The sequence below is a fragment of the Spinacia oleracea genome, chromosome 1, assembly GCF_020520425.1.
Source record: "Spinacia oleracea cultivar Varoflay chromosome 1, BTI_SOV_V1, whole genome shotgun sequence".
Classification (NCBI taxonomy): Eukaryota; Viridiplantae; Streptophyta; class Magnoliopsida; order Caryophyllales; family Amaranthaceae; genus Spinacia; species Spinacia oleracea.
Genome location: NC_079487.1, coordinates 107,117,560 through 107,137,443, shown reverse-complemented (window position 1 = coordinate 107,137,443; position 19,884 = coordinate 107,117,560). Strand labels below are relative to the sequence as shown.

The window sequence follows — 19,884 nt, the reverse complement described above, 5'->3', positions numbered from 1 at the left end:
ATAGCGGTTTGCTTTAAAACAAAACTGCCATCTCAGATGGCGATTCAACACTGAACCGGAAAAAAAAAAAAAAAAAAAAAAACTTTCTTTCTCCCTTGCTGACGTGGACGGTATGGTGGGAATTAAGTTATAATGTAACGTATTTTAGGAATTGTTGAATCTTTATGCAATATTTAAGTAAATCGCTCTAAGTTTAAAAATGTGGACTTTATAAGGTGACAATTTTGAAATCTATACTAATATATTAAAAGGCGTTTTGAAGAACGTATACGTGTCATGTAGACCTCTCCTTATTACGCCACATCACCACTAATTAGCATCATGACTTGTCATTACAACCAAAAAACATCTACAAGGATCGAACACAAGACCTCTTTGTTAAAAGTTACACTTCTTACCATCTTAACCGACTACAACTTATGTAATATCTTTCCGTATAAGCATATATATTCTTTTTATAATAAACAATACATTGAATAAAGGTGAATATAAGAAAATGAATGATTACTTAATTTATAAATGTACAATTATTACTTTGAAGAAAAGGATCCGTTTTGTTTAAATTTTTGGATGTGGGGTTTCAGATCGGGGAGATTGTTGATCGGCCACTAATCTTATGTCACCATCGTAATTTAATGATGACACTGTCTCTACGTGCACATAATTAAAAAATAAAATAAACCCGAATATAAGTCAAAACCCGGGACAACGCCCGGGCTACACACTAGTTTTTCATTATTTTAAAATAAATGTATACATATAATTACGTGCATTGCACAAGAAAACTAGTAGTTATAGTTTTCAAGATACTAGTTATGATTTTTGGATTAATAGTTACGGAGTATGGGTTTGGAGATTATAGTTATGAAGATATGATTTTGGAGATAATAATTATACAATGCTTTTCGGACTAATAGTTGATACTCTTGTTAATAGTTACGGAGTATGATTTTTGAGTTAATAGTTATTTTGTGTGGAAATATATTTTGTTGTGCGGTGTTTAGTTTTTCTTTATAGGTCTTGCGCGCATAAGGTGTACAATAAATTTACGGATTTTTCATGAAATACCCCTTAATTTTCACGAAATTCACCAAATGCCCCTCGACTTTCAGAAATTCACCAAATGCCCCTCACCTTTAATATAATACTCAAAATACCCTTATACTTAACGGACGTTAAGTCGCCGTTAGCTTCCTTTTACTATTTTGCCCTTATTTTACTTTTAGTTATTTGCAGTCCTCTCCTTCCCAGATCTACATCGCCATTGTAGTACCTTCAACTGAGAGAGAGAGTGAACAAGTAATTTTCTCTCTCCTCCATTTTCTCCCTCCTTCGAACTTGTGCAAAATCTCCAATTTTGTTCTCTCACTTTTCAAAGATCCGCAGCTCAATCATGTCCAATATCACGCAATCAATGTCGTCGAATTTCTAGGGTTTTTGTAATTCGATCTAAATCCACTGAGAATAGGGAAAAATAATCAATCAATTGATAATGGAGTCACGATCTTCCCATCATCTTCACCATCAAGCGAGAATACATCTCAAGAACAAGCTCAAATTCATCTCTTTCAAGTAAGACGATTTTCGAGCAAAAATCTCTCATCAATTCTCAATAATCCTCACTCTTCTCGCTCTAGCGACGCTTCGTCGTGGCTTGGGTGGTGGTCTTCACCGACTTCGGTGATTTTTCCCGAATTCGCCCCGATTAATGCCTCCAAACGTGAAGATAAATTCTCGGCAATGAATGAGAATTTGGTGTTGCAGGAGAGATTTTCGCAGTATTTGGATGTGGTGGAGATGCATTTGGTGAAGGAGATATGGGTGCGGTCAAATTCGTGTGGTAATTTAAGTGTCAGAGCTCAACACCATTTTTTTCTGCTGCGTTTCTTGTGCTAGAGTTGGGGATGAGGCAACTGTAAGTGTCAGAGCTCTTTGTGTGATAATTTGTTGCGTTTCTTGTGCTAGAGTTGGGGATGAGTCAACTTTGAGTATAAGTTTGGGTGGGTTGTCTCTATTTCCTGGTTAGGCTTTCCTTCTCCTTCCCCTGTTCCCCTAAACCACCGTAAGAGTGATCAGGTTGGTAACTACTAACTAGGATACTTCATATGTTGATGAAGACAACAAGAACAACCTAGTATCGTAGTATGTATATCGTGTACGCGTGTTGGCAGAGATTTCGTGTACTCAGTCTATTACACGAGTCCTCCAGTGAAGCTCAGCTTCTGAAAAGTCGACATTGGACAACAAATGTCGAAACTCTTTGAATTTGTGCTATGCATAAAAGGCGTTTGATCATAGGTACCCAAAGAAGGGAACATCTCATGAAGAAAAATGCTGGTCCGAAATGAACATATCATACCGATGTTAATTCAATTTTCTTTTCTTATTGCTCAGAATTTGTTTAGGGCATTCCTGCTAAGCTTAGAAATAAATAGTATTTTGTAATAGAGCATCATTTTTTGATAATTAATGTTAAAGAAAGTGAACATGATGTTGAGTATTGTTGTACGGTTACCGAGATGTCGAAGCAGAAAAGGTGAGTTCCCTATTGAAACACCAAGCAAAGAAGAGAAAAATCTCATTGTTGCTGAAATGGGCTATTGGTGAATTATGTTTTAGAATAGGGTATTTGGTGATATAAGTATTATAATAGGGGCATTTGGTGAATTGGAAAGTAGGTTAACGGAGGACTTAACGGCACGCCATTAGTAAGGGTAGTTTGAGTATTATATTAAAGGTGAGGGGCATTTGGTGAATTTCTGAAAGTCGAGGGGCATTTGGTGAATTTCGTGAAAATTCAGGGGTATTTCATGAAAAATTCGATAAATTTATTGTACACCAAGATAACTTTAACCCTTTTTTTTGTAACTTTAACCTAGTTTTGATTAACTTTTATATTAGTAAAAAATAATTGATAGATAAATATTTTAAAGGGTTAAATGATTAATTTTATACATTATTAGTGATTTTGAAGAAATAAGTTTTACTAAAATGAAAAAATTTATCACTTAAAAATAGATAACTTTTACATATATAAACTTAACTTTTAAGCATTTTAAGTTAACTTTTACTTTGGTGTACAATATTTATTGTACACCCATTGTAAATAAGAATTTGTGTTTCAAGTGACCTCAAAATTCTCAATAGGGATTAAAAGTTTACATTTAATTTCTTCTTGTGTTTCATGCTTAAAAGTTTTTTGTCGAAGCCAGTGCTCATACTCCCTCCGTATTTTAAAAAAGATACATTTTGGCCGGCACGTAAATTTAAGAAAGTGAGTTGAATTTATTAAAATAACTAGATTAGATCACGTGCATGCACGGATTATGATAATTTTTTTTTACAAAATATTTAACTAAATATCCTCAAACTATTGCATAATTATAAAAATTCTGAATATACTTTTTTAAATTTATTCATCTAATATGCATATTATATATGTGTAATATGCTAATTTGACTGACATATATAGTGAATATATTATCCATTATTAATATACCGATTTGACTAAAATATTATCAAAAAGTATTTAACAAAGTTTTTATTACGTGGTATCTATTATTGCCATAATTTATAAACTAATATTTTTTATATACATAGATATATAGTTTAGAAAAAGGGTAGAGAATAAAAATAAAAATAAAAAGATATTTATTTTAGGAAAAAATTTTAGGCGAAAATTTTTACACCAGGAAGTGACATGTGTCATTCCTGGTGTCTGTTTTAGTATAAAGTAATAGAAATGAGATTGGGGTAGTGAATGAATTGTTTATTATAGTGAAAGGATGATGTGATGAAGTGTGTGACCACAAGAAAGAGAGAAATATTAATATAATTGGAAGTGGGGACCAAGACACGTCAAAAAAGAAAGTGTATCTCTGTTTATAATGCGACCGTTTAAAAAAATTGTACAATATCTCTTTTTAAAATATGAAGGGAGTATGTTATACCTTGTATACTTGCATTTGAAAGTTTCGGTGAAGCAAGATCCTTAATCCAGCAAGACCTTATTCCATACATTGATGGAAGTAAGGCTTGTGCATGAAGGGTCGAAAGTCATGAGTAAGTTATGATTTTCCATGTAATAGTATGTTGTAGTTAGCATGTTAATAGTTACACTTTTCAGAGTCGAAGTTATGCTAATATGCAAATATTTAAACATGAAGGCTAATGGTAGAGTAGTGTGTAATTATGTACATGGTGTGGGTTCATGTCCTATATAGCTTACATACTATTGGGTTGTGTTAAAATTGGTAAAAGTTACCCTAAAATGCCGTTTTATTTTTCATAATAAAACCAATAGCTTAAGTAAGATTTGAACCAACATCTCCGTACAAGTTGTACGATGCTTGACCAATTGAGCTATATGGGTTATAAAAATATATATCCAAAATGTAGAATAGACAAAGGCATCAAAAGATTGTGTTGGGGAATAAAAAAAAAAATTTAAAAAATTGATCCAAAAATGTGCTCAAAACCTACTGGTGAAAACCACTTTCAGACGAATGCACAGGTAAGCACGACCAAATAAGCATGTAAAATTGAAGGGAAGAAGAATGCACCCTCTATCTAGTTTGTTGGCTGGTTATGGTGGTTGTTTCACTTGGCTTCTTGGCTTATTATATTTCTTGTTTAACTCTAGACTTTTTAAAATTGTGTTTGCTCAAGTTGGTTGTTGACTACTGGTTGTTTCATACAAAATGAGTTAAAAAAAATTGTATATTTTATCGTTGATAAAGAGAGTAGTAATATGAGAAGTAAAAATGTAATTAGAAAAATGAAAAACCAACGATCAACATGAAAAAGCTAGTGATACCAGCTTTTGGATTGTGGCGGAAAAGTCTGCTAAACGTTTTACCAAGCACCTACATTGGCTATTTGACCAATAAAAAAACTAAAAGCCTAAATTCGTTCAGTATCATTTTTGTTTTCAGTTATTTTTACAAAGGAAAATCCGCCAAATGCAACCTAATAATTTGTCTTTTAACCAATTACAACCTCAAATTTTCAGATTTTTTAAATAAAACCTTCAACTTTATACATCACTTTAAATTACAATACGAGTCATTTTCCGGCAAGACCCACATAATATGATGACATTAATATAATATTCCAAAAAGAAAGTTCCAAAAAAGTTATAAACAAAAATTAAATATTTCCAAAAAAAACAAAAACAAATTTATCAGAAACTATTCGTTTTTAAAAAAAATTATGTAATTGTGTTTTAATAAGATTAGTGACATTATATTCCGATTGATTTCACCGACAATTGGCGAGGTTCGTAATTTAAAGTGGAGAGGTATGTTTAAGGTTGTAATTTACAAATTGAAAGTTCGAGGTTGTAATTGGCAAAGAAACGACTTTATTGGGTTGTATTTGGACGACTTTTCTTTTATAAAACTAAAAATAAAAATATGAAACCAGAACAAGTATTTTCCACTTTTTTGTTGTCTGTTTTCATAATCAACCCGATCACTAAATATAAATGATTGTTTTTTTAGTTTATGGTTCAAAATGAGGAAATGATGCCGCTCCTCTCTCTCCCTCTCCCCTTTCTCTCTTCTCTGTCATCGTTTAGGGTTTCAGTTTTCTTGATCGTTCAGACCGGAAGTAGTCTAATTTTTTCGGGAATTAGACTATTTTCGACCATTTTTCTTGCTTTTCATTGTTTTCTCTTCATGTTTTGTCTTGTTTTGGTTTCTTTTCCGTTGATTTATTCCCAATTTATTATTGGGTTGTTCCCAATGTATTTGGGTTTTGATTATTGATTCTCATTCATGGATGAGAATTTTTTAGGGTTTCAATAATTGGGAAGGAGATTTGGATTCATACAGGTTTAGGGTTTATCATCAACTCGTCGTTCAGAACAATTCGTGCGCAAATTGCGAAGGGATCTACTTGGAAAGATGTGAAATCATAGAAAATCATTGCTCGCATCAAGTTAGAAGCGGTGGAGTACGAGATGTGCTTTACGATGCAGAATAGTAATTGTTTTGATTGTAAAAATTATTTATTTATTTTGAATTTGTGGTATGCATATCTATTTTATCATTGTAGATGACATATGGCTAATTATTAATGATATTGTTCTTTCCCGTTAAAAAAAAAAGTTTATGGTTCAAACTAAATCATACAAGTACTACTTTCAATACCCCAAAAAAATAAAATTGAAAATTGATGGTGACAAGCAATGAGATACTACCTCCGTTTCGAAATAATAGGGACACTTTGACTTTTGGCACTATTCATAAATTTCAATTTGACTATCATTTGTGGTTTATGGGTAAGGAAAAATATAGTCGTGCGGGGTCTTGTTTGATTCGTCTCGATACGTCCTTTCGAAATATCAACTTTTTATAATTTTTTCTAATACAAAATTAGAGATATTAATGTCCAAACATTTACACTAGCAAGCGTGAAAAATTAAACTGTTCCCATTATATCGAAACAGAGGGAGTATAACTTAAAAGCTGAGTTAAGCTAAAAGTTAGGGTCCAACCTTTCACATTTTTCACCGTTTTGGACCTATACCTTTTTTTTTCACCGTTAGGACCTACTATTCACTTTCCGGCCAAAATTAACTAAAGCAAACAAAAGATCAATCCTTTGGTTAAAAGGTTAAGTCTTTGGGTTAAAAGTCCACATGGCACTAGTGCAATTAAAAATACCCACTGTTATAATTACACATGGCACAAGGTAAATACTCATGTCACTGGTACAATTAGAAATAAAAAATTACCCGTAAAAAAATAAAATATAAAATTGACATGAACATTTGCCACATCTTTCTCTCTCCTCTAATTCTCCAACTCCTTTGACTCCCCTCCGCCCTTTCAACCACCGCCTCCTCACTTCACCAAACCCTGTCAACAACATCAATACCTGAACAAACACCCATAACACCGCTTTATCAACCGAAAAATAGATTCCGTTGAGGGTTTCCCGATAGCCGCCACCATCGGATAACTTTGGATTTCACCAAACCAAACCCGAACACAAAACCATGTGCGTCGATTCCTAATTCGACGTCGTTTAGTATATTTTCCATCGTCCAACTCTTCGTCTTTTTTATATTCTATTTTGACTTTTGTTGATGATTTAACAAACCTAATATGATGATGAAAGGTGGAGCCGTGGAGGTGGTTTGAGGGTTTTAGTGAGTATCTGCAAGTTGGAGGAAAGAGAATCGAGAAATTCTTCATTTACACGGTTAGATTTTGGGTGGGAATGTAGGATTTATGAAGTAATGAAGGTATTTGAGGAATTGTTGTTTTGATAATAATCGAATTTAAACTTAAAAATTGATCTAGGGGTGGACGCTATAATTCGTAGTTTTTGGGTTTGTATTAGAAAATTGCATCTTCAATCCTCTCTTCAATGTTCTCTTCTCACTCCTTTATTATTACTATTTATGTTTGATGATGACGCGCTGACGAAAAAAGTTCTGAGCTAGATGACGAATTAGTTTGAGATTTAGAAATTTAAAAGCATAAACTTGTAGTTATATTTGAGATTGAGTTAAATGATTTAGTTGTGTTGTTTTGATATACTGTTAACTTTTCAGTTTATTGTTTTAGCTAAAATTTGTTCAAGAAGTAGCATTTTACTTCGTATTCATCATCATCCCGTTGAAGAAGAAACAAATTTATACCTGCCATTTTTTGTTTTCTTAGTTATTCTATCGTAATTTTTTTTTTTTATATAAAATTTACTTTGAAAAGGAGCTCACTAACCACAGGTGAGTTAAAGTTGAGTTAAGTGGCCGGAAAATAGAAATGAGGTCCTAAAAGGTGAAAAATAAAAGAGTAGGTCCTAAATAGTGAAAAATGTAAAAGGTTAGGCCATAACCTTTAACTTAACTCCTTAAAAGCTAGTGAAAAGTTACCAAACACCCCATATGACTATATGAGGTATGTCACCGTATGTGATGCCTAGGAGCAGATTAAAAGGATTTTGTCGTTAGACTTTCTTCAATTGCTATGTCACCCTTTTATTAATATTTAATAATTAAATTATTGTTAAAACTTCTTAAGATTCAAAATTTAACTCTCCACTCATCAAATTCATTCAAGACTTGTAAATTTATGTACAATATTATTTATTATTTACTTGAACTTACACACCAATTCTTAAGTTGAGTCTTAGTTTTTCAAGAATCTTCGTAGACAACCCCCGTCACTTCTTTCTAGCGACTAGCTCATTTGACGATGAAGCACTCCAGTACAACTTTCTTTTTAATGATGCAATCACGTAAAAACGGGTTATCATTCTAAAACTTTCTTTGGCGTTCCATAAATAATTCTGTAAATAGCTTTCATCTTTCAAACTGAATGTGCAACCAGCAGACTCTGACAGTCGAAGCATCAACCGGAAGTTTTTTGACTTTTTTAAGACACATCTATCGCTACAATTCTATACCGAGTATGTTTTATCTTAATGATAAATCATATGTCACGTTAACATAAATCATACTCGAACATTTCAAAACCCCTAAATAAACCCCTTTTCTCGATCAATTAAAATTTAAAGTTTCAAACACCCAACAAAATTTTTCAACTCTCTGTTTTTCCCTTCGCTTAATTTTTTTTTTGTCTTTTCGGCAATTTTTGATATTCAAAATCAGACAAATGGGGATATTGTACGGGATTGTAGCTCGAGGGACGGTGGTACTGGCGGAGTATACGGCAGCGTCTACAAACGCCGCCACGATTGCGCGTCAAATTCTGGAGAAAGCTCCCGGAAATAACGACACCCATGTGTCGTACTCTCAGGATCGCTACATTTTTCACCTTAAACGCACTGATGGTCTTTCTGTTCTTTGTATGGCCGACGATTCCCTTGGCCGTAAGCTCCTATTTATCTATCCTCTTTCTTGATTTTTTATTGGTTGAATTCTGTGAGTTTTTTTTTTTTTGTTGAATACAATTTTGGGTATTGAGTATGACAATAGGTTTCTGATAAATTGTGTAATTGAGCTAAAATTTGGGCTTATTTTGTTTATGGAATTGCTAAATTTTGAGGTTTTTTTTGGATGGAATTTGGTAGGGTAATGATTAGTTGGTTTAATTAAGGGTGTATTTGAGCTGAAGTTAAACGGGTTAAATAGAAGTGAATGGAGGAAGACAATCTTTGTTGATGATGACAGGAGATAGAGTCTTGGTTCATGCAGAGGAACCCATTATTGTTGTTTATTTGAGCTCAAGTTATGGTTTTGTTTGTAAGGTTCGAGTTTGTAGGCTATTTTGAAACCCATGATATTTTAAAAAGTAGGAGTTTAATTTTAAGTGTCGAGTTTGTTTAGTAACGAGATGATTTGAGAGAAAAGTTAAGTTTCTTCTGCGATTATCGTGTGAAGGGGAGGACTGGTGTTACCAAGAAAAATGGGCAGCAAAACCTTGTATCTTTCTGAGTTTTACAACTAGCTATTACTTAATGGAGAAGAATAATTGATGATTCTTTAGAACCGAGCTTGAAAGTTGTAGAAGAAAGGTTCTAAGAATGTGGCCTTAATTGAGGAGCATCCACAGCCAGTAGAGCTCTATATCCATACATTTCAAGAATCTGAAGTTTAATAGGAGGATATATTGTAAGTGGATGCTAAGGGCAGCATAAACTTTTAAGATGGTTGATGACTTGTGCACTAGCAGACTGGTTGATCAGTCTCCGTGAAATAACTAGCGATAACAATGCATGTGATCAGTGAAGAAGGGTGGCGGTAAATGAGATATGTAGCTCCTTTTGAGTAACATTGACGAACAGGTATGAGGTACCATGATTACAATGATGGTTACTATTCTTGCAATCTTACTTTCATCGAGGTCAGTGTTTCGATATAGGTTGTGAACTTGTGATGGCAAGGGCTTATGGTAAAGATTGTTTGATTATAAGGTTCACAGTGAGCTGAATGTGACGGAGATTAGGGACATCCTTAAGAATGAGCTGGGATAAACCCATGACGAAGCATCAATTTTCCCAAAATTTAGCACATTAATCTTAGATCTTCTCTTAGATTGGATTAGTTCAAGGGAACATATTTTTTTAATCAAATGTGGTTATTGTGTTCGGCTTTGGTTGGCCTGGACCCTGGTTCCTGAGATGGCTCAGTATTTTGCGATTGATCGTCGTTTTCTGTTGTCTCAATACAGGATTGTACTGGATATAATTCTTCCTGTTTTCTTGGTCTTTTTTTGGCTCCTAGCTGTCCGAAGGTTCTAGAAGTAACTATGTTATACTTGAACTGATACTTACAATTTTTGAGAGAAACATTAAGACGGTATATTTGTGGGCCTTGTTGCAATAGATCCATCCAAATTCTCTATTTGTTACGCACTCTTGTTGGAATGTCCTTCCTGATGATATTGCAGAATGTTGCCATTTGTTGATGTTAGTGACAAAGGCAGTCTTCTTAGTCCTTGTAATTTGGATGTGTTCAGGTAGAATACCATTTGCATTTCTTGAAGACATACATCAAAGATTTGTGAAGACTTATGGACGTGCAGTACTAACAGCTCAAGCATATGCTATGAACGATGAATTTTCAAGAGTTCTGAGCCAGCAAATGGAATATTATTCAAGTGACCCAAATGCTGACATAATTAATCGTTTAAGAGGTGAAATGAGTCAGGTGAATGCCAGTATTTTAGAGTACCTGGTTTACCACAAATGAATTTCTGCTTGGAGATTTTTGGTTGGATACTTGGATTATCATTTCCTTTCATCTAATGCTCAGTCGTATGTACTGCTGGTAAATGTGTTTTATTGACTTGGTTTTACACATCACCTGTTTTTTTTTAGGTGAAAAATGTAATGATTCAGAACATTGATAAAGTGCTAGATAGAGGTGATCGTTTGGAGCTACTGGTTGATAAAACTGCCAACTTACAAGGAAACACATCTCGCTTCAGAAAGCAAGCTCGCCGTTTTAGAAGCAATGTCTGGTGGAAAAATGTTAACTTTGTGTAAGTAATCAGATCTATCTCTCTCTAACTTTTCAGATGCTGGGTATTGTCTTACTCATTTTGTATTCTGTCTCTTGTTTTCATTTGTCCATTTCCAATGGAGCCAAAGATACAAATATATATATAATGATATATATATTAATATATATTAATATATATTAATATATATATATATATATATATATATATATATATATATATATATATATATATATATATATATATATATATATATATATATATATATATATTCACATCAACTCTGAGGTTTGGCATAACCGGTGGTGATGGTGATGGTGATGGTTGGGGAGTGTTGAGTCTCTTGTTCTAATTTGTGTAACTGGAAGGTGATCTTTCAAAAGGAAATGTTACCCCCCCTCTGTTCCAGAATGGCAGCCCTCCTTTCTGTTTTATTCTGTCAATATAATAGACGTTCTGAATCTAGTAAATTAGAATTTGAGTTTTTCATATTACCCTTAATGATAATCTCAATTAAGAATTACAAAGAAAGACTGCAAGTGTATGATGGAGATCTAATGCTGACGGATAGCTCTGATATTTTTAGCTAAATTCCCTAGAAATTACCCCAAATTAGGGACAGAAGTATATTAGTGAATAATTCTGTAATTAGATTTGGATAATGAAATCACGGGGCTGCCCGAGTGAGCTCTCATTTTTTTAGTATGATCTAAGGTGAACATGCCCTTGTTCTTGCTTTTGGTGTTGTTATTTTAGACATCCTGCAGCTGTATGTGAATTTTATAAGTAAATTTCCTGTCTGTTAAAGGAATAGGTATGACAATTGACGACAAAGGCCTGAATCTGTTATATATTGCAGGGAAAGTTACTTTGTTTAGAAACTGGTATGTATTATAGGGAAGTGAATGTGAAATGAGAGTGAACTAGCAACGAAGAGTCTTACCTAATCTAAATGCTACAATCATATTGAAACTAATTTAAAAGCTTTTTAATTATTTTAAAATCGTACAACTTTTACTAACTAAGGACCTACTACTTGAGTTAAGGATGTGGACATGTGTTTAACTCACCTAAATTGCCTAAAATATGGAGAGAAGTCCTTAAAGGTGAAAAGACTTAAATGCTAGTCCCCAAACGTATGCTTAACTCACTAAAGTATAATCTGTACTTCTTAAGAGGTTTCTTAGTATCTGCCGTATCCGGAGGAATACCTTTTTGATACAATGCTTGGTCTTGCAGGGTTGTTCTGATTTTCATTCTCTTGATCATTTTATATGCTGTGCTTGCTTTCATCTGCCATGGACTTGCACTACCAAGCTGTCTGAATTAATGATCGTGCTGGTTTGCTGCCGCGGCTCAGTGAAAGATGAGATCTCCTGGTTCCTTTCTCTTTGTGATGTTTCATACGTTGTAGTTGATAATCTGGTTTGCTGTAGATTTACACGGTGTTATGTGTACAGTGTTTTTGGTGTTTCTGTACAGTAGTATAGAACTCTTTGTAGCTTTGGATCTTAAATTCTAAATCGATGAAGAAATAAATGTCCTTTTTATTTTCTGAAAATCATTTGGATTTGTTTGAGATATTACTCTGCTGGGCTGCTTGCTCTTCTTACCCTTAATGATACTACCAAGACTCCTTTTAGAAGATGTTAAAATAAAAAGAGCAAATGAGAAAATATAACATTGGTTGTACCTTGCAACTTGCAAAGTACAGGTACAACCAATTTTATGATAAAAATTGTTTTGTATATAGATCGAAGGAATGCAAATAGATTTGTTTTTTGAAAAATACACATTAACAACATCTTTAATTATTTTACTACAACTCATGAGAGACTAATAAGAAGGTAGAAAACATTACAGGTACTATATTGCTTGCTGATGAAAATCACACTCTCCTGAAAGCAGCATTCCGTGCACGCCTTGAAACACACACAAGCCTAGGAAGAGACTTACCAATCTTCTTAACCCAGTAATACACAGCTTCAGCAAGTTTTATGTAAAGAGGGATATAAGATAGCACAAAGATACAAATAGGAAAGAAAGCAACAATATAAAGTGCAATCTTAGTCCATCGCGCTTTGTTATTTAGCATGAGAAGAATAGTTGCTGCAAATGCCACCATCATCATTGTCACTGATAAGAACAGAAGGGTAAAACCCAGCAACAGCTTTTGTGGAAGAGATCTTCGAAAGTCTTTTAGCTGATAAGACGATGTGAGTATAGCCAGGAACACGACTACTGCTGTCAAAGCGAAACCAAGTGAAAGAACATCTGATATGGTGAAGACTAGGAAAAAAGGCAGCCCAATTAGGAGCGGATACCCTGTATTTTGATCTGTACCTCCTGGTATTGTGTAAGCAGCAGCAAAGGAAACTGTAGCAATGAGAATGATAACCACTGTGTTGTTTTCTGCAGTACGCTTTAGCCAATCTTTGGCTTCATTACGAATTTGTTCATTGTTCATGGCGAACAGTTCATCTGCAGTCATCATTTGATCATTCCGGTGGTTCACCAGGTAATTTGGACATATCTCTTCTAAATGCTGCATAAATAGGCATAAAACTCCACACTTTAGCATAGCTTCTGATGAATTGAGCATTCATATCTTCTTAATTTGGTGCAGGAAGAAACCAAACATTACAGGTGAGACACGAAACAAGTCACCCCTAAAAGTTCCAACAGATGAAGCATTAAAGGTACGTTCTATTCTTCTGATTTTCATTTTTTTTCTGAACTTATTTGAATTTATCTAAACTTAGGTTATGTTTGGTAAAACTAAATGAAATAGAGCTGAAACTGGAAATGGAGTACCTGAAACGATAAGGCGTTGAAACTAATAAGGTACTTGATTAGATGAGTTGTTCGGTAGAATTAATGGTTTAAGGAGCTGACATTTATAAACTATTTTAAAAAATAATTAAAGGTACTCGAAAATTTAAGGACCTTAAATTGAAACGGTACTCGAAGTAGAGGAAGTCTTTGTCACAAGTGACTTGTGTCTACAAAATATGTTAGTACCAACACAAATTATGCGAATACCAATAACACAATATGACTTGTATTGGTGGTATTTCTAAGCAATTTTGCATTTTGGTACTGACATATTATGTGTTGGTACTCAAGATGGTTGTATTTGGATCACTTGTGTCCGTATGGACACAAGCCACTTGAGGTTTAGAAACCCTCACTCGAAGTAACGTCTTAATTTATGTCAATTTCAAGACCTTATATTCTATTTAAGGTGTTTGACAAACTATTCTAGTCATTTAGGGTGGCTTCAAATTTCAGAACCTTATCATTTAAGACGCCTGAAATGATGTGCCAAACAAAGCCTTATTAGAACTTATCAAAACTTATTTAGTAATAAATTGTACTTGGTCAACCCTTATTTTTTCCTTAACTTAATATTTCTGAAATAAGTGAAAATAAGGTGAATAGAACAAATCCTTAAATATGAAAAAGAACATGAAAGGTGATGTTGATGCATACCTCCAACAACAGCAAGTCGTCAGACAACTGAAGCACCGGGCTTGTCATCTTAGTACCAGGAAGAACCTCCCTTGGGCATCCAACCATGTGTAAGATTGAGTTATTTTTATTATCAACACCTTCTAATAAGCTTCTATGAGGGGAAACTTGTTGTTCAACAAGCTGGAAAATTTTCAAGTTACGACTCTTGATGGCTACATGTAACACATTCTCTTGACTATGATTTAGATAGTTCACTGCCTGAGGAAACTTGTCCAATATCTCTTTCACAATCTCAATACACCCATTCCTAGCTGCTAACAACAACGGAGCTTCGTCATTGTCGTAAGTAGCACCTCTGTTAGGAATTTCTCCGCCTTCAATGTCATACTCAACTTGTCGGTTGGAGCTCTCTACTAATGCTGTCGTTCCATCCTTTATTCCTTCCTTCAATGGTGACATTCTTGAAGGAGTACTACCCTCTTCTCTAGACTCATCACTAATTATAGGAATAACACCCATTATATCAGGTGTTACCTCAGCACTAGGCTCATGTGTGTGCTTCCAAGAAGAGTCGAATTGAATCAAAATCTTGGCGAGGTTTAGTGCATTCTTGTGGCTCTTTTTCACCTCTCTAATTTCTTCTACCATGGGTATTATCCAGCACCCTTCATACCAAAATACAACACAATGAATTATTCATTACAACAAAGATATAAAACCTTATATTATTTATATATTGATGAATATGTAAGCTTACCGATGCCTAGAATGAATGTAACGATTTTCTCAACTACACTCACTGCTTCAATAGTACCTTGATCATCAACCACTACAAAATTATACAGTGTTAGAGACTGATGCTATAAGCATCTCAAAATTGAGACACTTGAAATACACCTATATTTGACTTACAGTACATTGATGAAAGAACTAATGTACATGTTCTTATATAATCAACAAAAATTATGAGTTCACATTTTTTTGTGTAACCAATTAATCCGTTTTAAAAGAAAGCTAGAGGATCGTTGTTTACAACATGAGTAGAAGAGGGAATATTGTAATTATCTTAATCCGTTACTCGTACTAACTAATACATTATCAATGTTCTGAAAGTATCAAATATGAAGCCTAAGCCATACATAAATAAATAAATAAAAGCTTGCAATAAAATACATACATGAGTAAACAAGTTCCTTTATGAGCCCAAATTCTGTTCCACTTTTGAATGCTGCTGGAGTACATGCAAGTATTTGCAGAGCAGTCCTCTTATTTTGAGCTCGTATACCACAAAGATAGGGATATTTCTTTGCTATCATAAGCGCCATATCTGTACGTTCCAAGCTTATAAGTCTCTTAGTAGTTTCTTAATACTTCTTTAAAATATACTTGCACGCGTATATAATAATAATAATTTAAACATAGTAAGTACATTGTTTAGCAATTACAACAAAAACTAATCAAAAGTATGTGAGAGATGGTTTTGAACTTACTAAAATTTCTTGTAAGGATAGCCATATGAAGAATGGTAGTGCAGTCATCTCTCTGAAAGAAGTAGAGGTGGTCAAACTCTTTGTGTAACTCACAGAATTTATTCACCTCCTCTGCAAGAAACTCAAAGGTTATCCTCCTTCCATAACGAGTAGCCCTGAACACAGAAGACTCGCCTAATTTGTTACGCGCCTGCAGCAATTCAGGTACTTTCTGCACCAGCTTTTTCACGAGTTCAATTCCTTTATTCGAGGTCGATGCGTCGTGTAGTATGGTGTCTCCCCAAGCATTCAGTCTCTCAGGTAATATGCTGATTAAACTCTCAGGCAAATCATCAAAAAGTTTATTTGCTAAATCATATTTTTTTGAGTAACATGCTAAATGTAACACGGTTGAATTGTTTATGGTACAATAGTGTAACGGACCTTCTGTTGTCTTACTGCAAAGCTCAATCACATCGTCGTTGTTATTTCTGCAAAGAGCGCGGTATAGTTGTGTTTGTAGATCATCAACCGCCATGACCCTATTTTGTATTTCTGCGGTAGACTCAACTTACTTAAAGTTAGACCCCACACTCACCCAATTGAATACTCGATCATCCTTCTTTCTTTATTTCAAATAATAGAAGGCGGAGGGAGTATACATAATAATGTAAGAATGATTATTTGATGAACCCAATACTTTTGATTTTGATTATTATTGTTGGGAACAAAAAGCATACTTGGGCTAGATGTTAATCAAGGATGCTTAACTTGTCCAACAATCTTGGAACTTAAACAAATGTCTTTAATAAGATAGTATATATGCTAATTACGATTTATAAGCAACTAGAAAAGTTTCATTTAAAACAAAGAAAGGCTCAATATTCTTGTCTGGGTGCCAAAATGGGAAATTTAATTGATTGGCTCGGTGAATAAGGGAACAACATCCATGCAAACCGTTTACCAAAAATATACGGAGAATCATTACTTTGTTTCAATATCGGAAACACAGTGCATCTTTTGCAATGTGTGCTTCCGCCAATCCTTACAGAGTTACAATGCATTTTTCGCAATGTGCTTCAGCCAATCCTTACAGAGTTACAATGCATTTTTCGCAATGTGCTTGAGCCAATCCTTAGCTTTAGACCTGTCAAAAATCGACCCGACCTGAAAACCGATCCGAAATACTGGGTCCTTTATGACCCGTAACCCGATTTTATCCGAACCCGAGCAACCCGAAAAGTAATGGGTCAAAATCCGACCGAACCCGTTTTGGACCCGACCGATTGAAAATCGTTGTATTTATAATAATAAATGAGATTATAAGAAAATTTAAGCATAATAAACACGTTGTTTTTACTATTGTGTGTAATATGATTTTAATTTGAATTAAACGCCATTTTATGGTTGAATTTGACTAAATATAAACTTGTGTAGGAAAATTTGTTAATTTATTCCCATATTTTGTATATTTATCACCTAAATTAATGAAAATATAATGCGCGTTTTAAAATTTCTCAACCCGTTGGGTCGACCTGAACCCAAAAGTTATGGGTCTTGAACAAGCATTTACACCCGAACCCGAAAGTGACAAACCCGATCTAACCCGAACCCGAAAATAATTACCGACCCATTTAACAGGTCTACTTAGCTTCAATACCAAACTTTTAATTGTTAATAGCTGTTATACACATTTTTAATTTTAGATACATGACTTCTCTAAAGGTCCAATAAACAAAGACCGAAGCCCAACTACATGTATCAAGCCCAAATCTATAAAGGCCCATAAATGAGAGTCAAAGATAACCCAAGAAGGATGACTAGGCCCAGAAATTCGGAGCCAACCACGAAGACAAAGTCAGAGGAAGGAACAATGGATGACGTAGTCATAACTGCCCTCTAGCTGGAATTGCTTACCCACCATGGCAGTTGTAGAGAGATAACTCACATCTCTCCACAACTTCCCTCTAACCGGCGAAGAAGAAGGAAGTATAAACAGCGAGCAGCAGCCAAAGAATTGAACAAAGGACAACAGACAAACAAACTCAAAACATTTCTAGTTTTTCTTTAGCTTTAGCGCGTTTTGTGCCCTAGGCTTAGAAGCCTAACAGTAGTATAACACAGTCCATAGATTTTCCATGTATTGAAGAACTTCGGTTTCTAACGTCAGTGTATTTTTCCAAGCATTCGACCATCAAGGTAACATTCTCATGATTAAATGTTTGTCTAGTTTTATTTTCATATCAATCAATAATACTTTAATTTTAATCTTTAATTGTTGTTAACTCTATGCATTTCATTTCATCATTTTCTACTAATTGCTCGGTTCAATTTGGTAATTTCCTAGAGATTACTCGTTCACAAGCGAGGTGTCAAATCGTAAGAGGTCAGTCGTCCCTAAAAGCATACTCATTAACACCTTGATCACCTTACAAAGTAAGATGCTAGTTCTAGTTTGTTGTTAGCATCAACAAAGTTTTGGCGACAATAGTGGGAGAGATAATTAACAACTTAAAAAATCTCTTACAATATCGTAGCATAATAATTCACAAATAATTATGCCACCGATAATGACTATGAGGAATAGAAGAGAAAATCAACACGAGGGTGACGATGAAAACCTGATATCCCTCTCGAAAACCTCCTAGACCTACAACTCATGTATATAAGGAATAGAAGAGGAAATCAACACGAGGATGACGATGAAAACCTGATATCCCTCTAGAAAACCTCCTAGACCTACAACTCATGTCTATGAGGACAATACACTTCTTCCAAATATCACTAAACATGAAAGGCCACGATGATCCAAGAACATCTAACCTAGACCAAAGTATGATGAGTCCTCTCCTATGAGATGGAGTCATGCCTATGCCAATATATAAACTTTTAGGAAAGACCGCTTAACGGTTAGACCACTTTGTTGTCACCTAATGAAATTGATTAGTTAAGCACTGAATGAATTAGTTAAACAATGAAAATGATTATTAAGCAATGAGATCAGTTAGTTAAGAATTTACGAGTTTTAGTTAATAATAAGTCTGTTAAAAATAATAACTATTCGACTCATAAATTTAATTATTTGTCTTTATACCTTAACTATTTTGTTATTCAATTAGTTATAATTTTATAACTTTTTTAATTATGTTTTACACTATTTTAGTTAGTACCAAAAAAGTGGTCTAACCGTTAGGCGGTCTTACACAAAAGCTTTTGATGTCAATACCAGAAATCTGATAAATACTTTATACACATGGTATTTAGAGGTAATAAAGGGTGTGTTGGCTAAGACTAGGGAGAGTTAGATAGTTTAGTTTGATTCTAAATACATAATGCTTGTTGAGGAGCCTGCCATAGTTTTCACTGTTATACTAAATCGTGTATATGAATCCTCTAGAGAGTCAATCTTAAGGCAAGTAGATATAGAATTATAATTGGTATCAACAATACTGTGAATTCAACTAATGATGCATTAGGAAGAAGTGTAGTAACTTAGGTCGATCATAGTTAGATTAGAACAACTAATTGAAAGGCGTAGTCAATTAACTGAAAAAAATATATAGTAAAAGCCCTAGAGTAGTCTAATAATCAACCTTCAAGATCACCTAGAAATGGAAGTGCAACAACAAAATCAAAGAAATGATCCGCCAAATTTTTTTGGACCAAAATAATACTCCATCAAAAAGGGTTAGGTCCTAGCTACTTAATATATCTTTATGGCTCATAAAAGCGAGGGTTAGAGTTTTTTTAGAATGAGAAAAATGAAAGTAAAAAGCATCTTCCACCATTTTCAACCGTGGTACCTCCGTCTAGGATAAAAGTTAAATTAACTATTCTAGAATATCCGATAAAAGTTTTTATCAAGGCGTTAAATATAAAGGATCCGGACAATTTAAAAATTACTCATTTCGTTTCTTTTTGTTTTTTATGTTTGTCTTTTTGCACGTTTATTAACGAATAATTAATGTGCATTGAGATTCCTCTACTTTTTTATTTAATCAAAG

The 19,884-nt window shown here is 34.0% G+C and overlaps 2 protein-coding genes and 1 long non-coding RNA gene across 3 annotated transcripts; 2 read left to right on the top strand and 1 right to left on the bottom strand.

The window, feature by feature from the left end:
* The first annotated feature begins 8,490 nt into the window (after positions 1 to 8,490).
* Positions 8,491 to 12,498, top strand: LOC110788397 (vesicle-associated membrane protein 711). Its single transcript, XM_021993046.2, has 4 exons — positions 8,491 to 8,844; positions 10,434 to 10,624; positions 10,795 to 10,958; positions 12,177 to 12,498. Exons 1-4 carry the CDS (start codon positions 8,628 to 8,630, stop codon positions 12,265 to 12,267), a joined length of 663 nt encoding a protein of 220 aa, XP_021848738.1. The 5' UTR covers positions 8,491 to 8,627; the 3' UTR covers positions 12,268 to 12,498.
* A 173-nt stretch (positions 12,499 to 12,671) lies between these two features.
* LOC110788396 (ankyrin repeat-containing protein ITN1-like) lies at positions 12,672 to 16,587 on the bottom strand. Its single transcript, XM_021993045.2, has 5 exons — positions 15,902 to 16,587; positions 15,589 to 15,738; positions 15,169 to 15,240; positions 14,430 to 15,076; positions 12,672 to 13,482 (listed from the first exon to the last, which is right to left on the bottom strand). Exons 1-5 carry the CDS (start codon positions 16,416 to 16,418, stop codon positions 12,826 to 12,828), a joined length of 2,043 nt encoding a protein of 680 aa, XP_021848737.1. The 5' UTR covers positions 16,419 to 16,587; the 3' UTR covers positions 12,672 to 12,825.
* LOC110788398 (uncharacterized) lies at positions 14,934 to 18,155 on the top strand. The gene is made up of 2 exons (XR_002533309.2): positions 14,934 to 16,201; positions 17,606 to 18,155. It is a non-coding gene; the product is annotated as an uncharacterized lncRNA (long non-coding RNA).
* The last annotated feature ends 1,729 nt before the right edge of the window (positions 18,156 to 19,884 follow it).